This window comes from Phacochoerus africanus, chromosome 1 (assembly GCF_016906955.1).
Source record: "Phacochoerus africanus isolate WHEZ1 chromosome 1, ROS_Pafr_v1, whole genome shotgun sequence".
In the NCBI taxonomy this organism is placed as follows: Eukaryota; Metazoa; Chordata; class Mammalia; order Artiodactyla; family Suidae; genus Phacochoerus; species Phacochoerus africanus.
In genome coordinates, this window is record NC_062544.1 from 159,969,058 (window position 1) to 159,995,672 (window position 26,615).

Sequence of the window (26,615 nt, forward strand, 5' to 3'; positions counted from 1 at the left end):
GGCTGGATAAGAATTCTACTTCAAATCTCCTGGAATAGAAGATTTTCATGTTATGCTTTAGTAAACTCCAAGGCCACAATACGTCGCCGGTTTTCCCGGTGAGTTTTTTTTCCCTTAAAAAAATATTTTTTTGATATCATCTAAAATAGACCTCTCGAACGTTAGCCAGCCGCCTGGGCCTGAAGGGGCCCGAAGCGCCGGGATGGAGAGTGAAGGAAACGCAGCCTCTCTCCAAGCCGGGATGTGGTGTAAACCCGGACACAGGCCGCCGAGCGGGCGGCCCTGGCTCCCTGCTTTGGTCCAACCCTCGCCCTGCCCAGTAGGCCCTGGCAAGGGGCTTCTGAACAGCTCCAAGTGGGTACGCGGAGCAAATACACCATCGTCCCTTTCTCAGGCGGCGCGGATCGCGTTGCGGGCCCATGCCGGCGCTTCTAGCCAAGGATGGCGGGGCAGCCGGGCCGGGAAAGCTGAGCGCGAGCGCACCGACCTGTGAGAGAAGGCCAGGAGGTCTGCGCCGCCGACCCCCGCCGACTGCACCACGGCCTCGGGCACTTCCTCTCCGCAGTGAATTTTGGCAAAAGGTATCCAGCCTGGTCGTTGGGCCGCCTGGAGGAGACGAGGCCTACGGAAAGCGCGAGGAGAGGCGGCCTGCAGGCCGGTGGAGCTAAAGGGCATAGAGGGCAGGGAGGCGAGCACAGGAGGAGAAGCGGAGACAAAGGGGAGCGAGAGGAGCCGAGGGGAGCTAGGACGCGCAGAGGGGCCGTGGGCGCTGGCTCAGGGAGCGGCCTCAGCGGGCGCGCGGTCCGGCTGGCGGCGGTGACTGCGGCCAAGGCTGGCGTCGCGCGTCCCTGCATCCTCGCAGCCGGCGTGCGCCAGACTCTCAGAGATCGAGGCGCGAGTGCAACGCGCCGGTCTTGCTGTCGTGGTCCCAGTAAGAGCAATGCATCATGGCGAGCTCGGGCTGCCTGGCGCAGGCGAACTGCAGGCCGGGCGCGTTGGTGGGCGCGGGCGCCGGGGGCGCGGCGGTAGCCGGGCTGGCGGGGCTGAGCTGGCCCGGAGGTGGTGCGGCAGCCCCGTGGTGTGGCGGCGCCGGCGGGGGTGCAGCGGCGGCGTGCAGATGGTGTGCGTGCGGGTGTGAGTGGGGGTGCGGCGGCGGCGGGGGCGCGGCGGGCGGGCCTCCCAAGCCGTTGTACGAGTTCACTACGCCCGGAGGCAGCGCCATGCTCTGCACGCGTGAGTATGGCCCGTACGAGGCGGCGGGGCCAGCCAGCCCCTTGACCACCGCAGCCGCGCCGGGGCTGCCGGGGCCCGCGGCCGCCGCCGCTGCTGCCGCAGCCGCTGCGGCCGCCGCCATCTGGCAGGAGGCGTAGGGCATGGGTGAGGGCGGCTGCGGTAGTGGCCACGAGTTGTTGAGGAAGCCGGACTGCAGGTACTTGGGGGGCGCCAGGTAGCCATAGCCGTCGGCCCCCGCACCCGCCACGCCGCAGCCGCCCGCGGCACCTCCGGCCCCAAAGAGTCCCTTGCCGGGTTGGAAGTGCGCCGGTGGCGGCCGGAAAGGCCGCTTCATGCGGCGGCGACGCCGGTAGTTGCCCTTCTCGAACATGTCCTCGCAGGCCGGGTCCAGCGTCCAGTAGTTGCCCTTGCGCTCGCCGCCGCCCTCCCGCGGCACCTTGATGAAGCACTCGTTGAGGCTGAGGTTGTGGCGAATGCTATTCTGCCAGCCCTTCTTGTTCTTCTCGTAGAACGGAAACTTGGCGATAATATACTGGTAGATGCCGGACAGTGTGAGCCTCTTCTCCGCGCTCTCGCGGATCGCCATGGCGATGAGCGCTACGTACGAGTATGGGGGCTTCTGCGCGGGGTCGGGCTTCTCCGGGGCTGTGCTGGCGCCGCCGCCGCCGCCCTTTCCTGGGCTCAGCGGCGGCGGCGCCTCGGGCTCCTTGGCGGCGCGGCCGGTCTCCGGGGCCAGCAGGGCCCCCGCGGCGTCCTCGGGCTCGGGGTAGCTGGCCATCATGACAAAGCCGGCGCGCCGAAGCCAGGCAGCCTCTGCTCTTTCCCGCTGGATCTGGCGCAGCAAAAAGTCCAGGCGCAAAAGTCCGCTCACCGCCGAGTCTCAAACTTCTGGAGACTGCGGATGCTGTCTGTGCTCTCGCTGGCGGCCTCTCGCTCCCCGCTCCTCTTCTTTTCCTTCCCCCTGGGGAACGGCCGGCTGGAGTGGAGTTCAGCCTTTGGCCATGGGGAGTACGCCCAACTGAGAGGGGCTCCGGCCCCACCGCCCCTCCCCGCCGAGGCCAGTCCCCGCCTCGGTGGGTTTTCTTTTCTTGCGCTCTTCCCCTCCCCCACCCTCCGGTTTCCCGAGACACGACCCGCGTCTCTGGCGGAGCTGCCTCCTGGAGTCCCTAGTGCGCCAGGAGCCTCGCTCTGTTCTGATTCGTATGGGCTCCGCCGAGTTCCGCTTGCGTCAGGCGCCTTCGCCCCTATAGCGGGGAGGCCAGTCGCGCACGGGAGAGTTCATCTCCAAGTCACTTTTTGTAAACGCCCCGCATAGCCAACACCGGCCTGCCCCCTCCCAGCGAGCTTAGGGGGCCCCGCGGACAGCCCGGCTCACGCTCTCACAAGCCCTTGAATCTGCCCGTGCTCGCTCTGCGGACAGGGCTGGGAGATGCCGAGGGCCCCAGCGGCTCTGTCTGCACTCCACCCGGGCCGAGGGGGCTCGGGTCCTAGCGGGGAGAGGCGCGCCAAGCCTCCTCGCAGCTTCCAGGTGGAAGAAAACGACTCCTTTGCTCCGCTCTTTGCTGCTGGCTTGGGGCTAAACTTCTAGCTCCGGCCCGGGGGAGGGACGGGATGGCGAGCGGGCCGGCCGGGGGTGGAGTGGAGAGAACTGCGGGTTAACTTTGGGAGAATCCGCCCAGAAACGCGTGTCGCTGAACGAAGAAACTTCGGCCTTGCCTGTCCCTCGCTCTCTCCGAGTGACTGAGCCCGGACGGAGCTTGGGAAGAGGATCGCTGGGAACAGACGCCCAGGGGCTCCTGCAGAAAGCCCTCTGCCCTTCCTTGCACCGCCCCTGGACCCAGGGACCAGATCTCTGCTCAGTATGCGCGTCATAGTCCTACGAGTTGGATGTGTGTTCTAATAACGCCAAGTAGACCCCACTCTGCTCCTGCTCCGACGCGAATGTAGCGATGGGGGTTTGGGGGACTGTATATGTATGTGCACCGGTATCACAAATAGAAGTCATGGCGAGCGTCTGTCCTTGTGACACGAGAGATATCAGCCCTCCAGATGTGCGTGTGCTAGTACAGAAAAAGAGATGCACACGTACAAGGCATGAGATTTATATTTATGGGAAAAGCACGTTTATACTTATACCTCTTGTATATGTGTATCATATATCAGTAAATGTGGCTCATAAATATTACATTTTCTTTTTCTTCTCTTTTCTCTTCTCTCCCCTGTCTCCTTTATTCCTTCTTTCCTTTCCTTCCTCCTTCCCCCTTTCTTTTCTTTCTTTCTCAATTCTTCCTCCCTCTCTTGCTGCCAGTGTACATATTCTATCACAGTCTAGGGAGAAAAACAACAGGCTGTGAAGGAGGCAGTTCAAACATCTCTTTCCTGACAAGACACTTGTTCTGATCTTTTTCCAGGGCTGAGGGATGAATTCTCACCTACTTCCAGCAGAAGTCTGATTGGGAAGTTGCATGCACAGAAGTTGTCTCGGGGGAAATCAGCGCTGGCAAAATAGTCAGGTGTGGCTTTTAACAATTAACTCAGCATTGACAAAAAGTCTGCAGTCACAAAATATGTGAGAGATGGCTAGTGTTTTGAGTCCATGCTCCAAACTCCTTGCGCTGATGGATCCAGGATACTTTGTGGAGGAAGGTGGACGGAGTGGATGTCACACAGGTGTGTGTTGTCAGTGTTAGGCATGTCTGAAACAGCTGGCCCAATGCCTGTCACTGTCTCTTCCTCCCAAGCTGCCCAGACTCTGAGGGAGCCTGAAGAACCCCTGATGGCCCATGGCCCCAGCAGCCACAGGCCACCTGCATGTGCCTCTTCCCACATGGGCCCCTGATTAAAGGAAAGGAGACCAGGATGATTGGGCTCTTTGGAATTCAGCATCTTGAAGATGATTCCAGAGAAGTCAGCAGGGCAGCCTGATCTGACCACCACATTAAGGAGCAGGGCTGTCCCAAATTCACCTCGCCAAATACCTTCCTCTACCCACCATTGAAAAGATCTCAGAGTGGCTTCAGTGAAAGTGTTCTCTTTCACTGCTCCTAACGTACATCGGGAAGCAGCTCTTCTTCAAAACCTCTGCGGCTGCTTCCTGACCAAGAGGAAAGGTGTTTTTCTTCTTCCATACCCTCATTTGTGCCCCAGCTGTGGGTGGGAGTTGGGTTTGGGGTTGCTGCAGATTGACCCCAGTGCCTGTCCTCCCCCAGAGCCTCCACAGGGTAAAAAACACCTGGGTCTGGGCCCACCTTGGGGGGGGGATGGTCCCTCCTCGATTTTTTTCTGACCACCCAGGCTGTCTTTCTCTCTCTCCTCGGAGACACCCCTCCCCTGCCCGCGCGGGGCGCACTTGCAGGCATTTCCGCTGCTGGCCTGCATCAGCCAGGTGTGACAGCATTGTTGTGTGTGTCATCACTTCCCCGAATTCCAAACTAGGCTCCCTTTTCAGCCTTTAAGGAGTGTGTGTGTGTGGGGGGGCGAGTAAAGGAAGGGGTTCCTTTAAAGGACGTTCTGAGTGGAAAGAAGAAGAGTCCTGCTTCCCAGGTATTGATTCCTCCAGGAAGCGGTGGGGCGCCTTGGTTTACTTCTCAACCCTCTTGGACAGGCTGCATAGAGCCCTGCTTCCAGGCAAGGTCGGGATCCCCCTCACAGGACGGATCATGCTGACTTGTGTGGGGCCCCAGAGCCATCCCTCTTCTCTGAGGCGTGGCGGCAGCGCAGGGCTCTGGCCCAGTGACCTCGGGGCGGTGCCCGCGTTCAAGGGTCTGGCGGAGCTCCCAGCCTCTCAGGCCGGGTTTCCCGGGGCCCCGCTGCTGCAGCTCTGGGCTTCCCGCGGTGCAAAGACACGCCGACCGAGCGCTCCCGCTGGCCCCGCGCCTGCACCGCGCCCGTGCAGCTCCGCTGAGGCCCCGACAACCGGGGCGAGAGGCTCCTCTCTTCGTCGGCACTCCTGCAACAGCCTCGGGATCCCAGCGGCCCGGCCCTGCTAGGTGAGCGACCCCCGCGGCCCCGAGGCGGTCCCTGGGGCCTCTGGGCTCGTCCAGCGCGGTCGCCAGCCGCCTGAATCAGGTCCCTCCGACTCTCTCCCGGAGGGACCCTCCAACACCCACCGCTCCCTGCTCCTGCCGGGCGAGAGAGAACTCTTCGGCGCCACGGTGGGAAAAGAGAAGTTTGAAATACACGTATTAGTCCATCCTCATGAGACTCCGCACCTCAACAACTGTGAGCAGCACCCCGACCCACTCTACCCTACCCAATGGACTCCAGGTCTCTCTACCCAGGTCACACACTCCACCATCCCTTCCCTCTCAGCCACCTCACTATCCCCTCCAGTTCTCCTTTTTCCCATTACTCTCTCACATTATGCTGTCACATACACTAGTTCAGATCCTGCACATTTTGGGTGGAAAACATGTCAATTTGATACTGGAACTCTAATCCTCTTCGCACACTCCCACACCCACCTATCCCATGACACATAGCTCTTGGCTCTATGTCTGCAAGTCTGACTCCCAGATGCCTGCCTGTGAATTCTCTGATGTCCCTGGCCTGTGGTTAGAGTGACTGGGATGCCACCTGCATGTTCCCCTGGTGAAGGTGCTGTTTAGAGTTCTTTCAAGAAGCTCAGGTACAGAACATGCCCCTGTTGCACTTTGACCCAGGCCACTCACACAGGCTTCATCTCTTTTAGCTGAGGGCACTGCCAGAACTGATGGGCTGCAGAGAAGGTTGCATGCACATATACTCATGCAGCGCCAGGCCCCAGGCCAACAGGTATTATTCTGCCTGGGATTAGCAGAGTTGCTTACCCAAATACGTGTTTGGGGGAGGGAGAGAGACAGAAAGAGATTGAGAGAGAGAAAAAGAAAAGCCACTACCCATTCTGGGAAAGAATTCACAGATGAAAGCTGAGAGCTGTATCTAGTTCATAACTATCTAGCTGAATCTATCCCTACCCCCCACCCCCCACCCCCACCCCACCCTGTGTGGCTGGGCTGGGAAGCAGCAGGCCAGAGTTCTGGGTTCCTCCTTACCTAACTGATGTTGGGCCTAAAGTCCACCAGCACCTCTTTGCCCCAAGGAATGTATGCCCTACCCTGTACCAGGCAGACTGCATGGCAGTTGTAGGCCTGATTCAGGGAGAAAAGGCAGAGGGTCTGTTTCCTGGGCCACGTCAGGACCTCCCCCCTCCAAAGACCTTTGGAATGTTCCTAGAAAGAGAAGTCTAGGGTGGCAGGAGCTGCTGACCACCTTCCTCTGATATTCCATGGCCATGTCTCCCATGGCCCAAAGCTGTGTTGTTTAGCCCCGAACAGTGAGTTCCTGCCATTTGGCCCTGACACATGCTCGAGTGAATGATGTGTTGTTGTTTAAAGTTGTCTTTTTCCACATCCAAACTGTAAGATTTGATGGGCAGAGACTCTGTCCGCTACTTCTTATCTGTGCTTCCTCCCAAGATGGAATGCATTGGAGTAAAATTGGAACATTGGTGTGCTCCACAGAGAGAATTGAGAGATGCTACTTTCCTTGTAATGAAGTGGAATTTCTAAGAAAGGGACTACAGTTGAGTAAGAGTGGCTGGACCACCGAGAGTCAGCTCGGGATCTGAGAGTTCTCTGGGCTATCTGTTCATTATGGTGGTGCAACCATTTTGCTAAACCATAGGCAGGGACATAGGCCACTTTTCTGGTTCCCTGATCATGGCAAGGGCCTGTCTGAGACATTCAAACTAAACTTTACTAGAAATAGAGAGGCCTCTGCATCTGTGGCGGCTGGCTTGCAAGGTAAGGCCTGCTGTCTGGAGCCCCAAGCAGGCCCATGGGGGGATGGCTAAGAGAGCCCTTCCTCTTGGTCCTCATTCACATTTCTCTCCACGAATGGGCACCATCTAAAAAGCCTCCATGCAGGAGGGCAGTCTTAGATGCCTAGTTTTTCTTTTTTTTACCCTGCACCAGGGATCAACCCCTCGCCTCAGCAGTGACCTAAGCCACAGCAGTGACAACGCTAGATCCTTTAACTTCTAGGCCACCGGGGAACTCCGTTGTTTTTTTTTTTTTTTCTTTTTCGGACTTCCCGTGGCAAATGGAGTTCTCCAGGCCAGATATCAGATCTGAGCCACAGTGGTGACCTACACCACTGTGCTGGGCTGGGGATTGAACCTGCATCCTGGTGCTTCAGAGACACTGCCAATTATGCCACAGTGGGAACTCCCAGGGAGCTCCTTAGATGTCTAGCTCTGATGAAGTCCAGGGGAAGGATGGGCTGAGTTTTGTGTTTTTTATTACTGGCCTTCTAAAGGAGATGTCCATCATGCCAAAATGGTGTGTGTGTGTGTGTGTGTGTGTGTGTGTGTGTGTGTGTGCTGTATAGCTTACATATGGTAAACTATATGCATCTCAAGGTACAGCTTGATGTATTTTTACATATATACCATGTGACCTCTGCTCTGATCAAAATGCAGAACATTAATATTTCTGTCACCTCAAATATTTTCCTCGTCAATATCTACTACCAAAGGTAGTGAATGTTCTGATTTCTATCACTGTAGATTAACTTTGCCTGCTTTGAGCTTCATATAAATAGGGCGTATAACATGTACTCTTTTGGGTATGTTTTCTTCCGCATAATATATTTTTGATATCCATTTATTTTTTAGTGTGTATCAGACATTCACTTTTCTTTATTGTTGTGTGATATTCCATAATTTGCTCATCCATTTACCTATGGATGGACATTTGTGTTGTTTCCAGTTTTGGGATATCATAAATAAATTAGCTGTCAACATTTTTTACCTGTTAAGGGCATTCCGTTACTCTTTTTATTTATTTATTTATTTATTTTGTCTTTTTTGCTATTTCTTGGGCCGCTCCTGCGGCATATGGAGGTTCCCAGGCTAGGGGTCTAATCAGAGCTGTGGCCACCAGCCTACGCCAGAGCCACAGCAACGCAGGATCCGAGCCGCGTCTGCAACCTACACCACAGCTCACAGCAACGCCGGATCGTTAACCCACTGAACAAGGGCAGGGACCGAACCCGCAACCTAATGGTTCCTAGTCGGATTCGTTAACCACTGCGCCACGACGGGAACTCCCGTTACTCTTTTTAAAATCATTTTTAAAAATTATAGATGATTTACAATATTGTGCCAATTTCTGCTGTATAGCAGAGTGACCTGGTCATACGTATATATACATTCCTTTTCTTGTTATCTTCCAGCATTTCATTACTTTTAAATGACTACCTAGGAGAATAGACATCTGTTTAGTTTTAGTAGAAAATGCCAAACAATTTTCCAAAGTGGAAGAACAAATTACATTGCTATGCAGACAGACAGATAGACATGCTGTACAAGGGCCTTTTGCTTCTAGAAAGCATTCTCTAAAAACTTCTGTGTGGCTCCAGCAATTTTTATTATTGTCATCACTATAAAGAAATAAAATGTCTACCTTTCTTTTTTTACCACATCTGTGGGTCTGGGATTAAACCTATGCTTCAGCAGTGACCTGAGTTGCTGCAGTGACAATGCTGGATCCTTAACCTGCTCCACCCCAAGGGAACTCCAGATAGTTACCCTTTCTAAGCACTTATTTTGAGCCAAGGAGATGACATACAGTTTCTCATTTCATTTTTGTGGCAAATGAATGAGGACCTGGTACTAGTCCCGTTTAATAAATGAAGAAACTGAGGCTCAGAGAAGTTATTAAGTAACTTGCTGAAGGCCCCCAGCTACTAAGTGGCCATTTGACTTTGAAGCCCTGAGTTTCACCTCTGCGTGTGTGCTTCTGTTTATTCCTGCCAGGTCAGGAAATCTTTCCTTCCATCAGACCAATTCTAGCTGCTATTTATGAAACCCATTTCCTATAACCTCTGATCCTCCCACATACACAGTCACACCCAGGCTTGAGATCTGTGTACACACAGACGCACACAACCTTTCTTATAGCCACACCCACACCCACGGCAAAGATGGGCATGGGGGCCAATTCAGGAAAACCTCAAAGCTGGTTAAGTCCTGGGTTCAGCAACCTGATGGTGTTCCTTAAGGGAATTTGCAGGAGAAGATTAGACTCAGGGCAAATCTGTTTCTGGATGCTTCCAAGAAGAGTTCAGAGGCCATGCTTCACTGGGAAAAAATGGGCATTTGGTTCTCTTCCCAACATATTCAGCCAAATCCATAACCATGGTGCTTTAAGGGCATCAGCCTGGGGCATCCCTCCATCTTTAGGTTCATCCAGGGATCTTCAGCGGGGATTGATGGATGATGGCCTGCAGATGTCACACCTTGCCTGGAAGGCAGGAAATGGGAAGGATGCGTATGGTCTGTGCAGGGAGAGAGCATGAAGTCTGGAGTGCTGCCCTTTGGGACAGAGTGCTTGACCGGGCCCTGCAGGGATTGGTCACTGTGAGAAGGAGAGCCAACAGCCTTCTTCTTAGGACTGTATCCTGAGGGGACATCATTGTCAAGTGCTCACTGGGCTTCACTGAGTGGAGTGTGCTGCCCTTGTGGGTGGAGGCGATATGTGGCCACTACGCCATGCAGCTGGCCCCTCCTCAGGCCCCTTTTGAGACTAATTGAGGCTTTGCTGGGCTCTGGGTTCATAATTGGGGGTAATTGCTGACAGGCTGCTGTGGTGGTACAAGCAAGCTTTTGTTGGGGAAACAGTGGTCGGGATTTGGGGGATTTGGGTAGGAACGGTCCAAGATGCTGATGTGCTCTGTTCCAGATACCTCTTGGCCCTAGCCTTTTGCTAGGGGCAGCACTTCTGAGGACTGGGAGTTAGTAGCATGTCTGAACAGGAAGGGCCCGTCTTACGTGGGTGATGGGAACTCAGGTCCAGAAATACATAAGTCTGTTCTAGGCCACAGAGATAGTGCCCACGGAATAAAGGTCCTGGTGCCTGGTACTGTCTCCTATGCATAGCTCCCACAGGCTGGGAGCCACCATGGTGGAGTAGTTGACACAGACCCCGTCCCAGTTCTTACTGAAATCAGCCTTGAGATTGTGGAAACTTGCTGAGTTTGAGCTGTAACAATTTATTACTCCTTCAATAGGCAGCATATATGCACATACCAAAGTTTAAAAACTATAGCAGGTTTACAATGAAAAGTCTCCCCCTACTGTCTCCAAGTCACCCATCTCACAGGCAGCCTAATTTCATGTATATGCTTCTGGACATATTTTATGTGTATGCAAACCTACCATGTACATTCTTCTGCCCCACTCCCCTCACTTATTATACATGGCAGCATCTAATGCACAGTGTTCTGCACCTTAGAACTCTTTCCCTATTGATATTCTCTCTTTTCTTTGACTTTTTGCCTTTTCTAGGGCTGCTCCCGTGGCATATGGAGGTTCCCAGGCTAGGGGTCCAATCGGAGCTGTAGCCGCCAACCTACCTCAGAGCCACAGCCATGCGGGATCCAAGCCGCGTCTGCAACCTACACCACAGCTCATGGCAATGCCAGATCCTTAACCCACTGAGAAAGGCCAGGGATCGAACCCACAACCTCATGGTTCCTAGTCGGATTTGTTAACCACTGAGCCACGATGAGAACTCCAATGCATTCTTTTTTTAGAGCTGTATAGTATACCCTGTTTTTAACCCTTTGCTTTTCTTTTTTTAGGGTCACATCCACGCCATATGGAAGTTCCCAGGCTAGGAGTCGAATTGGAGCTACAGTTGCTGGGCTGCACCACAGCCACAGCAACACCAGATCCGAGCCGCATCTGCAACCTACACCACAGCTCATGGCAACGCTGGATCCCCGACCCACTGATCAAGGCCAAGGATTGAAGAACCTGCATCCTCATGGATACTAGTTGGATTCATTTCTGCTGTGCCAGGATGGGAACTCCTGCTTTTTGTTTAAAGTCAGCTGATGGAGAGAGGCAATCCTTTGTTTTTATAACCAATACTGTAATATACAATCTTAAATATACCTCATTTTGTAAGTGGGTGCATATATCTGTACAAAAATTTTTAGAAGTGTAGAGTTGGGTCAGAGTATGTGTACTTGTAACTTTAACAGACATTACCAAATTACCCTCCCTATAGAGGGAAGCAGTGTACATTCCCACTGAAAGTGTATGGATTGCTGCTTCTCAACGGCCTCATGAACCACACATCTTTCTTTTTAAGAAATAAATCTTATAGATATAGCTGAGCGCCCCTCTGTATCCCTTCCTTGATCCCTCTCTGTCCCTCTCTCCTGAAGTGATTACCATGGTAAATTTGGTGTTAAGTATCCCTATAGCTGTTTTATTATTTTTAATTTAATTTAATTTTATTGGTGTGTAGTTGACTTACCATGTTGTATCAGTTTTAGGTGTACAGCAAAGTGCATCAGTCATAAATATAAATATATCTATTCTTTTTCCCGTATAGGTTTTTACAAACTATTGAGATTTTCCTGTGCTATACAGTAGTTTCTTGTTCATCATCTATTTTATACAGTAGTGTGCATGTGTTATTTCCACCCTCCCAATTCTTCCCTCCCCCAAAAGTTCCACCTATGTTAACCATAAGATTTGTTTTGAAATCTGTGAGTTTGTTTTTGTTTTTTAGGGCTGCACCTGCACCTGGAAGTTCCCGAGCTCTGGGTCAAATCAGAGCTGTAGAAGTTCCTGTCGTGGCTCAGTGGTTAACAAATCCGACTAGGAACCATGAGGTTGTGGGTTCGATCCCTGGCCTTGCTCAGTGGGTTAAGGATCCGGCATTGCCGTGAGCTGTGGTGTAGGTTGCAGATGCTCGGCTCGGATCCTGTGTTGCTGTGGCTCTGGCATAGGCCAGTGGCTGCAGCTCCGATTGGACCCCTAGCCTGGGAACCTCCATATGCCACAGGAACGGCCCAAGAAATAGCAAAAAAAGAAAAAAAAAATCAGAGCTGTAGTTGTTGGCCACAGCCACAGCCACACCAGCTCTGAGCCATGTCTGCAACCTACAGCACAGTTCCTGGCTACGTTAAATCTTTTAACCCACTGCGTGATGCCAGGACTTGAACCTGCACCCTCACAGATACTAGTTGGATTCTTAATCTGATGAACCACAACAGGAACTCCTGTTTCTGCTTTTTAAATAAATTCTTTTGTATCACTTTTATTAGATTCCACCTATAAATGATATCATGTATTTGTCTTTGTCTGATTTACTTCACTCAGTGTGATAATCTCTAGGTCCAACCATGTTGCTCCCACAGCTGTTTTTTTTTAATTTTCTTTTCTTTAGGGTCGCGCCCACGGCATATGGAGGTTCCTAGGCTGGGGGTCCAATTGGATCTGTGGCCGCTGGCCTATCCCACAGCCACAGCAACTCCGGATCTGAGCTTTGTCTGCGACCTATACCACAGCTCACTGCAACACAAGATTCTTAACCCACTGAGCGAGGCCGGGGATGGAACCTGCATTCTCATGGATGCTAGTCGGGTTCATTAACCACTGTTTATTAACGAGAACTCCCCATAGCTATTTTAGTACTTGTACAACATGTGTATCCATCCCTAGGCAATATTTAGTATTGCTTTGTGTTTAATAACTTTATATAAATGTTATCCTACTGTTGCAGAAAGATGGGTGCTTGCTTTTTCATTCAGCTTTGTGTTTGAGAAAAGTTCCTGGTTGATACATAAAGACGAACTCCATTCATTTTCACTGGGTTGCACCATTCCATTGTATGAACACAGTCGGGTTTATTTATCCATGTTCCTGTTGAGGCATGTGGGGCTAATTCTATTCTTTAAGGTTACCAACTGGCCTGCTATGGATGTTCCTGTGTATGTCTGTTAGTGTGCATGTGCTACCTACAGTTTACAAGTAGAGACTGCTGGGTCAGAAGATTCAGATATCTTCAACTTTACTTGTTATTGCTGAACAGAGCCTCAGCTTCTTCATCTGTCGAACAGAGAGAGTGATGCCTGCACCCTGGGAAGTAAGTGTCAGTGAGTGAGATGGTGGAGTGGGAGGGAACATGGGCTTGCATTTTGTAGGTCTATACTTAAATCCTATCTCTGCAATATACTTGCTGTGTGACTGTGGGCCATTATTCAGCTTCTCTGTGCCTGAGTTCCCTCATCCTCAAACAGTGCTGATGGTATCTAGGTCACAAGATACTATGTAAAGATTAAAATAAGAAGATTAAATAAGATACTGTGTGAAAAGTATTTAGCACAGGCTCTGGTACAGGGGAAGCACTAAAAAATCCCATTAATAATAATAATATCAATAATAATAACAACATCTTTGATATTTTTGTTTTTACCCTGTTATCATGGCACATTTCAAACCTACAAAATAGGAGAGAGGCTAGGAGAAATTTCAAACATTAACTGTGTACTTGATATTTAAAAATCACCCTCAATTAGTACAAGGAACTTAGTACTAGTACAAGGAAACTCCATCTGGTTTCCTCTATATCCCCACCCATTTCTTCACCTTTGCTCCATCAGATTATTTTGAAGCCAATTACAGACATCATATCTATTATGTCACTTATCTATATGTTAGTTCATATCCCTACAATATAAGCACTTAAAAAAACATAGCCACAATACCATTATCACACCTAAAAATTGAGGGTGATTTTTAAATATCAAGTACACAGTTAATGTTTGAAATTTCTCAGTAATCTCAAAAGAATTTTATAGTTGGTTTGAGCCATTTTCCAAACAAGATCCATACATTACACTTGGTTAATATGTCTCTTAATTCTCTTAACCTATAGATATCGCTCCTCTCTTTTTTTTTCTCCTTGCTTTGTATCCGTAAAATAGTCGGCCACTTGTCCTCTAGGACAAGGCTTCTCACAGCCTGGATTCTGCTGATGGCATTCCTGTGGCATCCTTTAACATGCGCCTCTGTTCTCTGTATTTCTTGCACATTGGTAGGTCTAAAGGCTTGGTTAGATCAGGTTTGATATTTTGACAAGAACATTTCACCAGTAGTGAAATGTTCTTGCATAGTTCTATCAAAAGACACGTTTTGTTCTTTCTCTTTTGGATTTTAACAGCCATTGATGATCACTGTCTAGAGCCATTATTCATTGGGGTTCAAAATAGTGATATTCTAACCCTGTCATTTCTTCTTCATTAATCAAATAGACTCTTCCATAAAGAGAAATTCCTCCTTCAACTATGTGGTTGCCCTGAGGTAGGATCTGTGAAGGACAGGCAGGATGAATGATGGATTCTTCTTATTTTTTTTTTTATTTATTTATGTTTTCATGGCAATAGGACTCTAAGTGATCATTTAGGAAATGGCTGACTTTGTGGGTCCTGAAAGGTATCACGAATGTCTTTCACCCAAAAGAAGAAAGGAAAGAATGAATGAACAACTGCAGCAACTCCACAATCACATTATTTATTTCTCCATACATGTGTTGGACTTCTTTTCTGTGCAGTGGCTGTTCCAAGTGTGGGGATGCAGAGAGGAGCAACATGTGATTTCTGCCCACAGGGAGCTCCAGGTGACAAGTCCATAGCCTGTACATAGCTCCCCAGCCCAAGATGCAAGGGCCATAGGAGGGAAGAGGAAGAGAGGAGTGATTTCTGGCTGGGTAATCTGGGAAGGCCTGGCAGCCTCTCCCAGGAGAGGCTGAGGTGTCCTTCCAGTGCCACTGCAGGTACTGGGGGCCAGAGGATAGCGAGTTATTGCCTTAATCAAGGGGTGCTTTCAGCTTTGTACTGATCAGGTGCCAGGGTTCTGGTGGACCTAAGAAAAGGCCTAGTTTCTACCCTTGAAGAGTTTTTTCAGTCTGATTGGGAAGAAAAGCAACATACACTTGATCCACCATAGGTCAACGAGTGTTGGCTGTAATTCAAGAAACTTAAGTGTTTACCTTATGCCAGAAACAGGGCTTTGAAGGTAAGTTGGACATGCCCCCTACTTTCAACAGCCTGTGTGGCCTTCTCAGCATGTCCATATTCTGAGTGCTTTGTATTCCTGTGCACCTCTCCTCTCACCCCAAACTAGGGGTGCATCCTTTGTCACAAGGCCTTGGTAAAGGTGACTTTTCTCCTCTTGGAGGTATTCACAGGCCCAGTGATCTACTTCAGCAGGCTGGGCTGGGTGTTTGAGCTCCCATGGCAACTTGTCTGTACTTCCCTTCTGTCTCCACAATTATTACCCTCTGCTGTAAATTATGTGTTAATTTGTTTATCTCCTTCTTTTACACTCTGAACTCTCTGAGGGCAGTGGCTGTGTTCTTACCATCTTTGTGCCTGATGTACCTGTATGTCTGGCAGAAAATGTTTGTTGAATGAATGTCTGAGAAACCATATTTAGCGTTTCTTTCTTTTTAGTGAAGGTTTAGTCTGGGAAAATATCAGGCGTTCAAATGTTATTAATTATTGAGACTTTAGTAATGAATAAGTTTAAGATTTCATGATTAGTTGTGTGAGAGGTAGAAACTGGGAGCGGGAGGAACTCTAGGACAAGCGTTAGGGGTCTGTACGTGAATGTTCATGGACAGCGAGGTGCCACGGTGAGGAGGAAAGCAATTGGGGATGGGAGAGGGTCCCAGAGAGTTTGAAGGGAAAGGGTGCGGGTAGTCTCACCAGGCCCTCGGGTGGACGAAGGAAGGCGCAGCTTCCGGGTGTGCCAGGTCCGTCGGGTGCGGAGGGTGTAGGACGCAGACCGCGCGTGGCGCATCCCTTCGGCTGGAAGCAGGGCTGCCCCGACGTGGGGGGCTTCCTCGCTTTGTAGCGCCGGAAGCGGCGCGGGCGGTGGGGGCCAAGGCGGGGCGGCGGTGTTATCCTTCTCCTCCGCGGCGCAGGGAGCCCGCCCGAGCCCGGCGAGCGGGGCGTCCACCCGGGCGTGGCACGTGGGTCAGCGCAGACGCGCGCGCCCAGGGCGCAGAGGACCGCTCAGGCCCCGCCCAGCAGTCGCCTTGCCATCTTCCCTCGCCATCTTCACGTCTCCCTGACGCCCTCGGTCGCTGGCTTCCCCACTGCCCCCTTCTGCTAAGCCCTGCCTTGGATGCCCCGCAGGGGAAGGGAGTGAAGGATCCGCCCTGAGACGGCGGGACTGACTGCAGCTTCCTGTGGCCGCAAGAAGGCGTAGCTAAGACATTCTCTAGATGGTGGCGTCGCCGGAGGACAGGTAAAGTCCAGAGGAAAGGGACACCTGTGTGGGGAGGCTGGCATTTCATTTGGGACAGGAGGCACTGCTTCGGCTCGAATTTTCTGTGAGAAATGGGTGCCCTCACGTTCCTGGACATTATTTATATGAAATGGGCTGGTCTTTACTTCAACTCAAGAGTATGAATCGACAACAAATCACGTAGGCTGAGTATGTGTCCACACAGTTGCACATACATTCTGCCCTTGTGTGCCCACACTTTTACATACATTGTGCACTTGTGTCCTCACTGGTGTGTGTGTCCACACACACATCTGCACCTACACCCCTTTTCCTTTTGAGTCTTAAAAAAACTGTCCACATAGAATGCCTATTATATATGGCAGTCGGTGCTCACCAAATGCTTCCTGATATTTCTCCATTTTTCAGGCCTGGGAAGGGCATTTCTGTTGACTCCATCAGATTTTCTTTGGCTTCTGGTCCTATGGGGCAAAATTATTTGCAAACATTAAATGCATGAGCCATCTGGGAGGAGGAAGCATCTATCACATATGTGGGTTTGTTTGAGACTGGCTGACCTCCAAGGGTGGCCTTTGGGTACTACTCCTTGGTTGGCAGAATTTGTCATTCATTCAAATGAACATATCCAGACACTGCCTTTGTACTGGTCCTATGCCAGGCCTGGGGATCTGGAGAGGAAGGCTTGGAGGAAGTGCACTTGAGCAGTGAGTTGGGTAGGTAAACAGACAAATAGAGTTTAGTGTGATAAAAACTGTGATGGAGGAAGGTGGGGAATCCTCTTGGAGGAGGTGATGCTGGGGCTAAGTCTTAAGGGAAGTCATGGGGAAAGCATTCCAATAAGAATAAGCATGTGTGTAAAGGCCCAGAGCTGAGGGGGGAATGGTGCGCTCAGGGAATTACAGAGGCTGAATTTGGCAGTTTCTGGCGTGGGAGAGGGGTGGTGGGCAGTGGGCCATGAAGACTCACAGGTTGACAAGGTCCACATCACTGAGGGCAAAGGGCACCTCACTGAGGGACTTGGACTTTATCCTGAGGTCATTTAGCTGTCAAATGGGAGTGAAAGGGAGGGTTTGTGTGTTAGGAAGCCAACTCTGGCTGCAGCGTGGAGGATGGGTGGAGGTGACAGGTGTGAAGTACTTGGAGTTCAGAGAAGAGGTGAAGGGCCTTCACTGAGGAAAGAGCAAGGAAGGGCCCGCATGTTTCTTGAGTGAGATGATTATCTGTGAGGAACATGTTGCATTTGACGAGCCTGAGGGGCATCCAGGTGGAGGTGCGTAGGAGGCATTTGGACCTGCAGATTTGGACTCATGAGAGAGGTTTGGGAGTCGTTAATGTACAGAAGGGATGAAGGCATCCTGGAAGGATGTGGAGCGAGTGAGCGAGCGGGGGTAGGGGTGGGGGGGGGGGCAGAGAGAGAGAGAAATGTTAAAGAAAAGAGCTGGATAGAATTGGGGAGCCTGTAAAATGACTGAACAGGAGTAGCCAGAAAAGTGGGGGTGACCAAAAGTATGTGGTGTAATGGGAGCCTTGGGAAGGCAGTAGTGAGGGGTGCTTGGGACCCTCCCTCAGACCTGCCTTCTCTGGCTTCCCGGGCCTGGAGTGCCTTGCCTTTTATGGGGTGATCAGTATTTCAGTGGTGATAGAGTCTCTCTGAAGGTGAAAATTCAGATGCTACAGTAGACTGGCTATGGGACAAAGATGAGGGAGGGGGCTTCTTAGGTGCTTTAAATACTTATAGGTACTGTTTATGCAATTCTTACTAGGAGTTAATAACTTTATACAAATTATCTCATTTACTCTTCAAACAAGTCTTTTCAGACAGGTATTATTTCACACACCCCCACTTTGTAAGTGTGGCTCAGAGAGGTTACATGTCTTGCCCAAGGTCACACAGCTGTTAGAACTGTAGCTGGGATGTGGAGTCAGGTCTTTTTGATTACATATTCCAAGTTTTTTTAAAAAATTGCCCCATGCTTCTTTCCTTAGCACACATTCAGAGGCGGCTGCCTCCTAGATTGGCATCTGAGTCTGGCCTGGCTTGCCCACACCCGCCAAGCCTCCAGGCCACAGGGACTTCAGAGGAGGCCTGTCTCCCAGATTAGCCCTAAAGACAACATACTCCTGAAGAAGAAAGAAGAGGTCTAGGCACAGCTGAGGCCTGGGATGGGAAGGGCTTCCCGAGAATCAGTGGGGAACTTCCTCCTGGGAAAGCCATGAGAGGGGCAGTTCCTCTCTGGGGCCAGGCGTCGGGGAGTCAGGGCCCCAGCTGTTCCTGCCTGGCCGCCTGCAGCCCTGAGCGCCCACCGGAGACAGGAGGCCCTGCCTGCTCACTGCCCATTGTCCCTGCACCGCAGTGCCGCTTCCCATGCGCCTCCTGTTTATACAGGAAGCCCCTGCTCTGGGGTGCCACCTCCCTCTCTCGATGGCTGGCTCTAGGCTCGAATTCCTCACAGGCAGCCTCAGTGAAGGAGGACTCGAGTACCGTATCCCTACTCAGTTACCTTAAGAGTAACATATAGATCTCGTTATTGTTGTTACTGCTTCTTTACCTTCCACTTTTAGTTGCACCAAATTCCAGCCGTGTTCCAATTGCAGGTGATAGTTTTAAAATATGGCTTCCGAATTCTGTGACATTTCTCCCATTGAGGTGTGGGATCTATGTCTGGTGTTCTTGTGAATACCTGGACCAATATGGTAGAGTGGGCATGACATTGTGCAGCTTCACAGGCATTGTTTTGGTTGTTGGACTACTTATACAGATGGTCCCTGACTTATGATTTTTCACCTTTATAAGAGTTTTGGGTTTTGATCTTTTCCTGAGCTAGCAATATGTGGTACAGTACTCTTATGATCTTGGGTGGTGGCAGCAAACTGCAGCTCCTAGTCAGCTATGAGACCATGAGACCATGATTAAACAACTGATACACTTAGAACCATTCCGTTTTTCACTTTTAGTACAGTATTCAATATATTACATGAGATATTCACACCTTTGTTATAAAATAGGTTTTGTGTTAGGTGGTTTTGCCCAACTGTAGACTAAAGTAATTGTCTGAGCATGATTAAGGTAGGCTAGGCTAAGCTATGATGTTTGGTAGATTAGGTATATTAAGTGCATTTTTAACTTATGATGGGTTTATTGGGAGACAAAGTCGAGAAAGATCTGTAGTTGGAGCCCTGAGTCGCCATGTAAGACTAACTGTCCTGGAGTTTTGCAGGCAGTGAGGTTTGTTCTTGTTGGGTGAACTACCAGAGGGGTGGGAATGGTTTTTCCAGTTCGATGAAAATTTATTGAGTGGCATTTCAAAATGGTAGACGGAACTCAAACTGGAATTCCCTCTCTCACCAACCAAAGATGGTAAAAAAATGAAGAGATAAAATAATAAATAGAGAGGTGTACTTAAATTGTGAAGGGATATTCTTGGTAGACTATAAATGATGAAACATTCCTAGAATAAAGAGGTGAATAGGATATGACAGCCATAAGCTGAAATATTTCTGAGTTCATGTCCAGAACACATGCAGTTATGTCTCTGAAGAGGTGCGTGCAATCAGGAATCACTAACTAATGAACATTAGTCAAGCACTTATCAGGTGCTAAGGCTTTGTCACTATTATCTGTGTATTTTTACAGTTAATACCGGTTTAGAGCATTTTCTTTGCTTACTCATTCCTTCCTTCCAAGTTAAATTTCCTTCTTCCCATAGAATTTCATAGTGCTTTCACCAAAAGTCTTTTTTTTTTTTTTTTTTTTTTACTTTTTGGGGCAGCATCCACGGCATATGGAGATTCCTAGGCTAGAGGTCAAATTGGAGCTACAGCTGCCGGACTATGCCACAGCTAGAGGAACACAGATCCGAGCCATGTCTGTGACCTACACCACAGCTCACCGCAACACCAGATCCTTAACCGACTGAGTGAGGCCAGGGATTGAACCCTCAACATCATGGTTCCTAGCTGGATTGCCACAACGGGAAGTCCCCCAAAAGTCTTGATGAAATCTTAAAATTTCATTCTCCCTCTTAAATGTTAATGTAGGTATAGAACATTGAAGTTGATATTTTTGGAGTTATTTGGAATACTCTGTTAATTTCTGGCGTCTGTGGTTGCTGTTGAGAAGTCTTTGGTAAGCCTTTGTGGGTCACGTGTCTGTTCTCTCTAGTTGCTTTTAAGATTTTATTTTGATGTTTTACAATTTTAATGACATGTTTAGGCATAGAATTATTTTTTTTAATCTGCTTGAAATAGAGAGTGATTCTTCTTTATGAAGATTCATATTTTTCATCATTATTGAGAATTCTTGGCTGTTACATATTTTAATATTACCTTTTCCTGATTCTTTTTGTTCTTTCCTATTAACAATTTGTTGGATCTTCAAATTCTCTTTTCTTTGTCTCTTAATTATCTTTCATAGTTTCCATTGATTTATCTCTCTATACAATCTTATGGATGATTTCCTCATAGCTGTTTTCTAATTTATTAATTTTCTTTTTAGCTCCATCTAATCTACAGTTTCACCCCTCCATTAAAATGTATACTTTTTATTAGTTATTTTTAAATCTAGAGTTTCTGTGAGTTTGTAATGGAAGACTCTTCTTTTTTGTAAAATAGCTTCAGGTCACAATAAACCTTTCCGGGCCCTTTGCATATGTTCTTTCATATCATCTTCACAATAACTCTGTGACACAGATGTTTTTCATCAGTTTCCTTTCATGAATTATGATATTGAGACTTGACGAGTCTAAGTCTTACCCTAGATCAGACGGGTAGGAAATAGCCTTGTCAAAAATTTAATTCCAGTTTTCTCTGATTCTGTTTAACGTAGCATTTAGGAAGTTTTTGATAATGATCCCCTCCCCTCATCATTCTTTGTGAAAATCTTCAAACATAATACGTATACATGCTATCCACTTAGATTCTACAATTATCATTTTGCTAAATTTGCTTTATTATGTATCTATTAATTTACCCATCTTTCTGTTCATCTCTCTTCATCTTGTATTTTGATACATTTTAAAATAAGTTGCAGATATTAGTATACTTCATCCCTAAACAGTTCAGCATGCATATCATTAACTAGGGTTCAATATTTATGGTTCTTTTTTTCCTCCTAGATACAAATAAGCCAATATTAACCCTGCCATCTATGAGTTTTGACTAATACATCTATAATTTGTGTAATGCAAACTATGTCAAGATACAGCGCATCATCATCTCTGCAGGAAGTTCCCTCCTGTCCTTTCCCAGCCAGCCTCTGCTCCTGCTTAGAGGCAACCACTCTTTAGGTGTTTTCCTGATGGACTAGTTTAGAAATTCATGTAAATGGATTCTTACCAGGTGTACTCTTCGGTAATTATTCTTTCATTCAGTATAACTATCTTGAGATTCACTCATGTTTTGTGTATGTGTGTGTGTATATCAGTAGTTTGTCCTTTTTTTTTTTTTTTTTTGTCTTTTTGCTATTTCTTGGGCCGCTCCCGCGGCATATGGAGGTTCCCAGGCTAGGGGTCTAATCGGAGCTGTAGCCACCGGCCTACGCCAGAGCCACAGCAACGCAGGATCCGAGCCGCGTCTGCAACCTACACCACAGCTCACGGCAACGCCGGATCGTTAACCCACTGAGCAAGGGCAGGGACCGAACCTGCAACCTCATGGTTCCTAGTCGGATTCGTTAACCACTGCGCCACGATGGGAAGTCCTTTTTTTTTTTTTTTTTTTGTCTAGTAGTTTGTCCATTTTTTATTGCTGGGTAGTATTTCATTGTTTTGTTGTAACAGTTAGTTTATCCAGTCTCCTACTGTTAGACTCCTGAGCTGTTCCAGTTTTTAGATATCATATTAAAGCTGATGTGAACACTTAAAATTATTATTATTATTTAATTTATTTATTTACTTATTTTTTACATATGTATATCCTAATTCACTGAACAGGTAATGCAGACGCACAGTTCAAAATTTAACTAATACGCAAATCTTCCCTACTCCATTGTGTAACCCACCATTTCTTTTCACAGGCTTCCAATGTTATCAGCTTCTTGTGTAGCTTTTTGAGGTATTTTATGTATTTATAAGCAGATGTGTATCCCACAGGAAGTGGGATCTTCCTTTAGTCCTTCAAAAATAATATATTTAATTTTGCATATGAGTATAATCTTAGAAGTGGGATTACCTGATTAAAGGGTTCATGCACACATAAGTTTGACGGATACTGCCAAGTTGCTGTCCACAGAGGTAACACAGATCCCCCCAACTTTTAAAAATTTTTTGAAAGATTTAAAGAGAAAAGTGAGAAGAATGGGATAATGAACACTCGTTTAGTACAGACTTTGGATGGTGATGAAAGTTGGTTGGTTTGGAGAAGATAGAGACGTGTATTTCAGTCTGTGGAAAAAAGTAAACCAGCAAGATCATTACTTTGCTTACACTATGGGGTTTCAGCTTCACACTTTGTGAACCTCTAGTGAACCTGCTTTTAGTCATATTGTCTTTGGGACCTGCCGCTCTCCCTCTCTGTGATGTGGTAGGCTTGGCACTACCTTGGTGGGGCTTGGGATTTGGGATGTTTCTGTTCATCCCAAATCCCAAGCTTGCTGGGATCCTGGCCTGAGATGAGCAAGACAAGGGCCCTGTCCTGAATTGAGTCTGAGGATGAGCTTTGCTAGTTGGAGCCTTGACTCTAGAAGGAGGGATGATTGAATTGGATGGGCAGGAGGCGTGTGTGTCCGTGTGTGTATGCATGTGCATGTGTGTTCAAACAACCCATATCCAAGCTGCAGCTATGGCGGGACTTGAATTATGCCAACCAGATGTTCTTGCTCCAGTGGCTTGTTGGAGCAAAAGTAAATCTTTACCTCGGCCTATAAAGTCTAAGTGGCCTGGCCCTGAGGTCCCCTAGCCTCCTCCTCCGAGCTCTCCCTGGGCTACCTGCACTCTAGCCACCCTGGTGTTTCTCCTTCCCAGCTCATGCTGTTTTCTGCATCTGGAAGAGTCCCTCTGCCCATCTGCCACTCAGCAGCCTGGCTTCTCCTAGTTAACCTTGATTGATCCTTCAGGACTGACCCCCACACAGGGCAGCCTCCTGGTACAGTTCTCCTATAGCATTTATCACTTTATGTGCTTATATATTTCTCCAGTTCAACCCTTAGTGTCTGTTTCTCCTCATACTCCATAAGTGTCATGCAGGCAGGGAGCATGGCCATTTTGTGCATCATTATATTCCCTGTACTGTAGCAGAAATTGGCACATAGTACATGCTCAAAGTCTGTGAAGTGGACACGTGTGGCATTTTGACAGCACAAGCATGTAGCTTGTAGTCAGAGCTGTGGGTGAATTCTATTTCTGCACCTTGGCGAGCTACCTAACCTTTTTGAGCTGAAGTTTTCCCATCTGAAAAATGGGTATAATAACCCTGCCTCTTGAGCTGTTTAGAGGATTTGGAAAGTGCTGGGCAAGTAGCAGGTGCTTGTGCCCTGGTAACTATCATAGTAGCATCTTTGATACAAAGCCAGGAGCACACTTGTTCATGGGCAGCTTGTGCTCCTGGTAACCAGTGACAGCTGGCCTCAGTATCTGGGGTCAGGTTGGGCCACAGGTTGGGGCTCAGTGCCCCCCTGCCCCAGGAGGTGAGTGATGCTGGGACTGGGGTTGAGGAGGTCACTGTGCCATTTGGCAGCTGCCACCAAGACCTTGGAGTGAAGACAGCCCTGGGGCACCTCCAGTCACTGGCCTCTGCCAGGCCAGTGGAGAGGAGAGCAGGGAGCCATGGGAACAGGGGTGGGCAGGAAGCCAGGTGGTCCCAGGAAGCTACAGCCCCGGCTGGCAGGCGGACAAGGAGCTGATGAGAATGTCAGGGCTCTGGAGGGGATAGGGTTTCTGCCGCCTCCAGCTGCCCTAAGCCGCCTCTGCTGTTTTCCAGAGGGACCCAATTACCACCCTCTTATGGAGCCAGGGCTGCCAGAGATCCTGGGGAGATAGGAGGTGGCTCTCAGCAGGGCAGCAGGGGCCTTTTAAGCTCCCCTAACCATACACCTGTTCCTGATCATCTGAGATTTGGGGCTTGGTTTGGGGAAAATGTTAGGACTTCTTAATGTAGTCCCTCAGGTCGCCACAGAGCCTAGGGCTTTCAAAGTGTTCTCAAAGGCACCAACTCATTTGATCTTTTTCACAGCTTAGGGGTTTGTTGACAATATCCCTGTGGTCCACAGAGAGGGAAGCCACTTGGCTTATAGTCACCTGGTTGAACAAGGGATCTAGGACTTTTGCCTCTAAAGAACCTCTTCCCTGTGCACCTTGATCAACCAGTCGACATACAGCGAGGCTGTCCTGCTTGCCACGGGCCCCACCATGCCCTATTGTCTATCATCTGACTTGCCTCCATCCTTTATGTTACCTTCCTCATCCTTGTCCTTGAAGACATCTGGGCAGCACCCCCCCGCCCAGCATGCAGCATGTGTCCAGCTTTCTCCTGGATGCTGGGAGGGCACATGGGAAGGTGGGCTCTTTTCTGACCCCAAGGAGCAGATGGCCAGATATGTCTTCTGAAAGAGCAGTGAGTAATGCTGGGTATACCCTTAGGAGGCCATGTGATGCCAGAACTGAGGATGCTGAGCTGGGCCTTGAGCTGAGCCTCCGTAGGGAGTGACTGAGTGAAGGGAGGGCATCCCCATTGAGAGCCTACGCCAGCGAGTGTGGGGAGGAAAGAAGGGATAAGGGCTTCACAGGATGGAGAGTAGAGGGAAGTTTGGAGGTTACATGGCTTTGAATCCATCCATACCACAAATGTTTACTGAGTACCTATTTACTATGTGTCAGGCACCTCCCGGACACTCCCCGTACCCTATCTAGTTTCATCTCAGTACGGCCGTGGAGGTAGTTACTTTTCCCAGTTCACAGATTAGCAAGTATGAGTACAAAGACGAGGTCCGTTGACGTTAAATGACTTGCTCGAGCCTAGTCTGACTCCCAAACCCATGCTTCTCCCATACAGAAAGCTTCTGGGGGAAGGTGAGTTTTGGGATGTGTGAGGGCAGATGAGAGGATAAGCCCAAGAGGCATGAGAGGTGGTGAACTGCGTGAGTAGAGGCAACAGAGCAGGACCAGGCTGGCTGTGCGTGGTGCTCTGTGAGGTGAAATGTCCCGTTTTACCTGCGGATCATCCTTTTTGGGCCCCAGCCCTGCATCATGGGCCACTCCAGGCCCAACGATCTCCTTCAGCAAGCTAACCTCTTCTCCCTCTGGCCCCTTGTAGACATTCTGCTCCTGCTGGGCTCCTTTCTGGTTTCTCACCTTTGTGTTTGCCGTTTCTCCACCTGAATGTCCTCCCCTCTCCTCACCTCTACTCAGATCCTGCCAGTCCCTTCATGGTCCCTTGGGAATTTCAGCTCCACCAGGAGGCCCTCTCTGACCTTTATTGTAATCTCTCCCTGTCCTCTAAACTCTATTTCTCCCAGTTCTTAGGTGAGGGGGCCCAGGCCTCTTTCCAAAGTCTGTCTCGTCTGCCCAGTTGATAAGTTCCCCATGTTCTGGTAGGAGCCGCAGCTCCAACCCACTCCCTTCCTGCCCCACAAACCTCATGGATGGTGGTGGACCGCTGCCAAAGCATTTGTTGCAGGCTAGGTGAGGGGCTAAGCCCTTCACACGGATTTTCACCTTTAGTCCTTGCAGCAAGCCCTGTATCTTGACTGTCCCCAAGGTGACTTGGAGAGGCAACTTGAACAAGGTTCCTGCTCATAGGCACTCATGGAAGAGATGTGAATGTAAGATAGCGTGGGCCTGGCAAGGTGGCTGGCCCCTTTGCAGATGCCTGGTAACTCACCTCCTCTTGTTTTTCTGTGCTTTCTTTTGTATGCTGGTGTGTGTGTGTGTGTGTGTGTGTGTGTGTGTGTGTGTGTGTGTGTGTGTCCCCGTAAACCCATTTCTGCCTTTAATCAATTTCCACTTGGAAACTGAGCCTGGATGGCCATGGCTTGAATGGTACCTGACTCTTGGAATCAAAATAAGCCCATATGGGGTGATGATGAGGGGACAGAGGGGCTCCTTCACCAACCCCAGTGCCCACAGCTCTGGTGTGCAGCCCCAGGGAAACCCTCAGCCTGGGCCCTGGCCCCACTGAGGCCCTGAGGCCTCCATCCTCCTGCCCAGGCAGGATGAACCAGCCTGGAGGCAGGCAGTAGAACAGGAATGCAGCCTTCTGGCTGGCCTCTGACAGGGCATCTCAGGGAGGCCCCCCAGCTCCTCCAGGCCACAGCTCTGCTGGGGAAGCCAGGGATTAGGAGCCTAAGTCCGCCAAGAAT

The 26,615-nt window shown here is 49.4% G+C and overlaps 1 protein-coding gene across 1 annotated transcript; it reads right to left on the reverse strand.

The window, feature by feature from the left end:
• Positions 1–879: 879 nt before the first annotated feature.
• Positions 880–3,093, reverse strand: FOXL2 (forkhead box L2). Its single transcript, XM_047783376.1, has one exon. The coding sequence runs from the start codon at positions 2,012–2,014 to the stop codon at positions 881–883; it is 1,134 nt and encodes a 377-aa protein (XP_047639332.1). The 5' UTR covers positions 2,015–3,093; the 3' UTR covers position 880.
• Positions 3,094–26,615: the final 23,522 nt, after the last annotated feature.

Bases quoted from the DNA above. Each gene is read 5' to 3' on its own strand.
- FOXL2 (XM_047783376.1), bottom strand. From the start codon at position 2,014: ATGATGGCCAGCTACCCCGAGCCCGAGGACGCCGCGGGGGCCCTGCTG.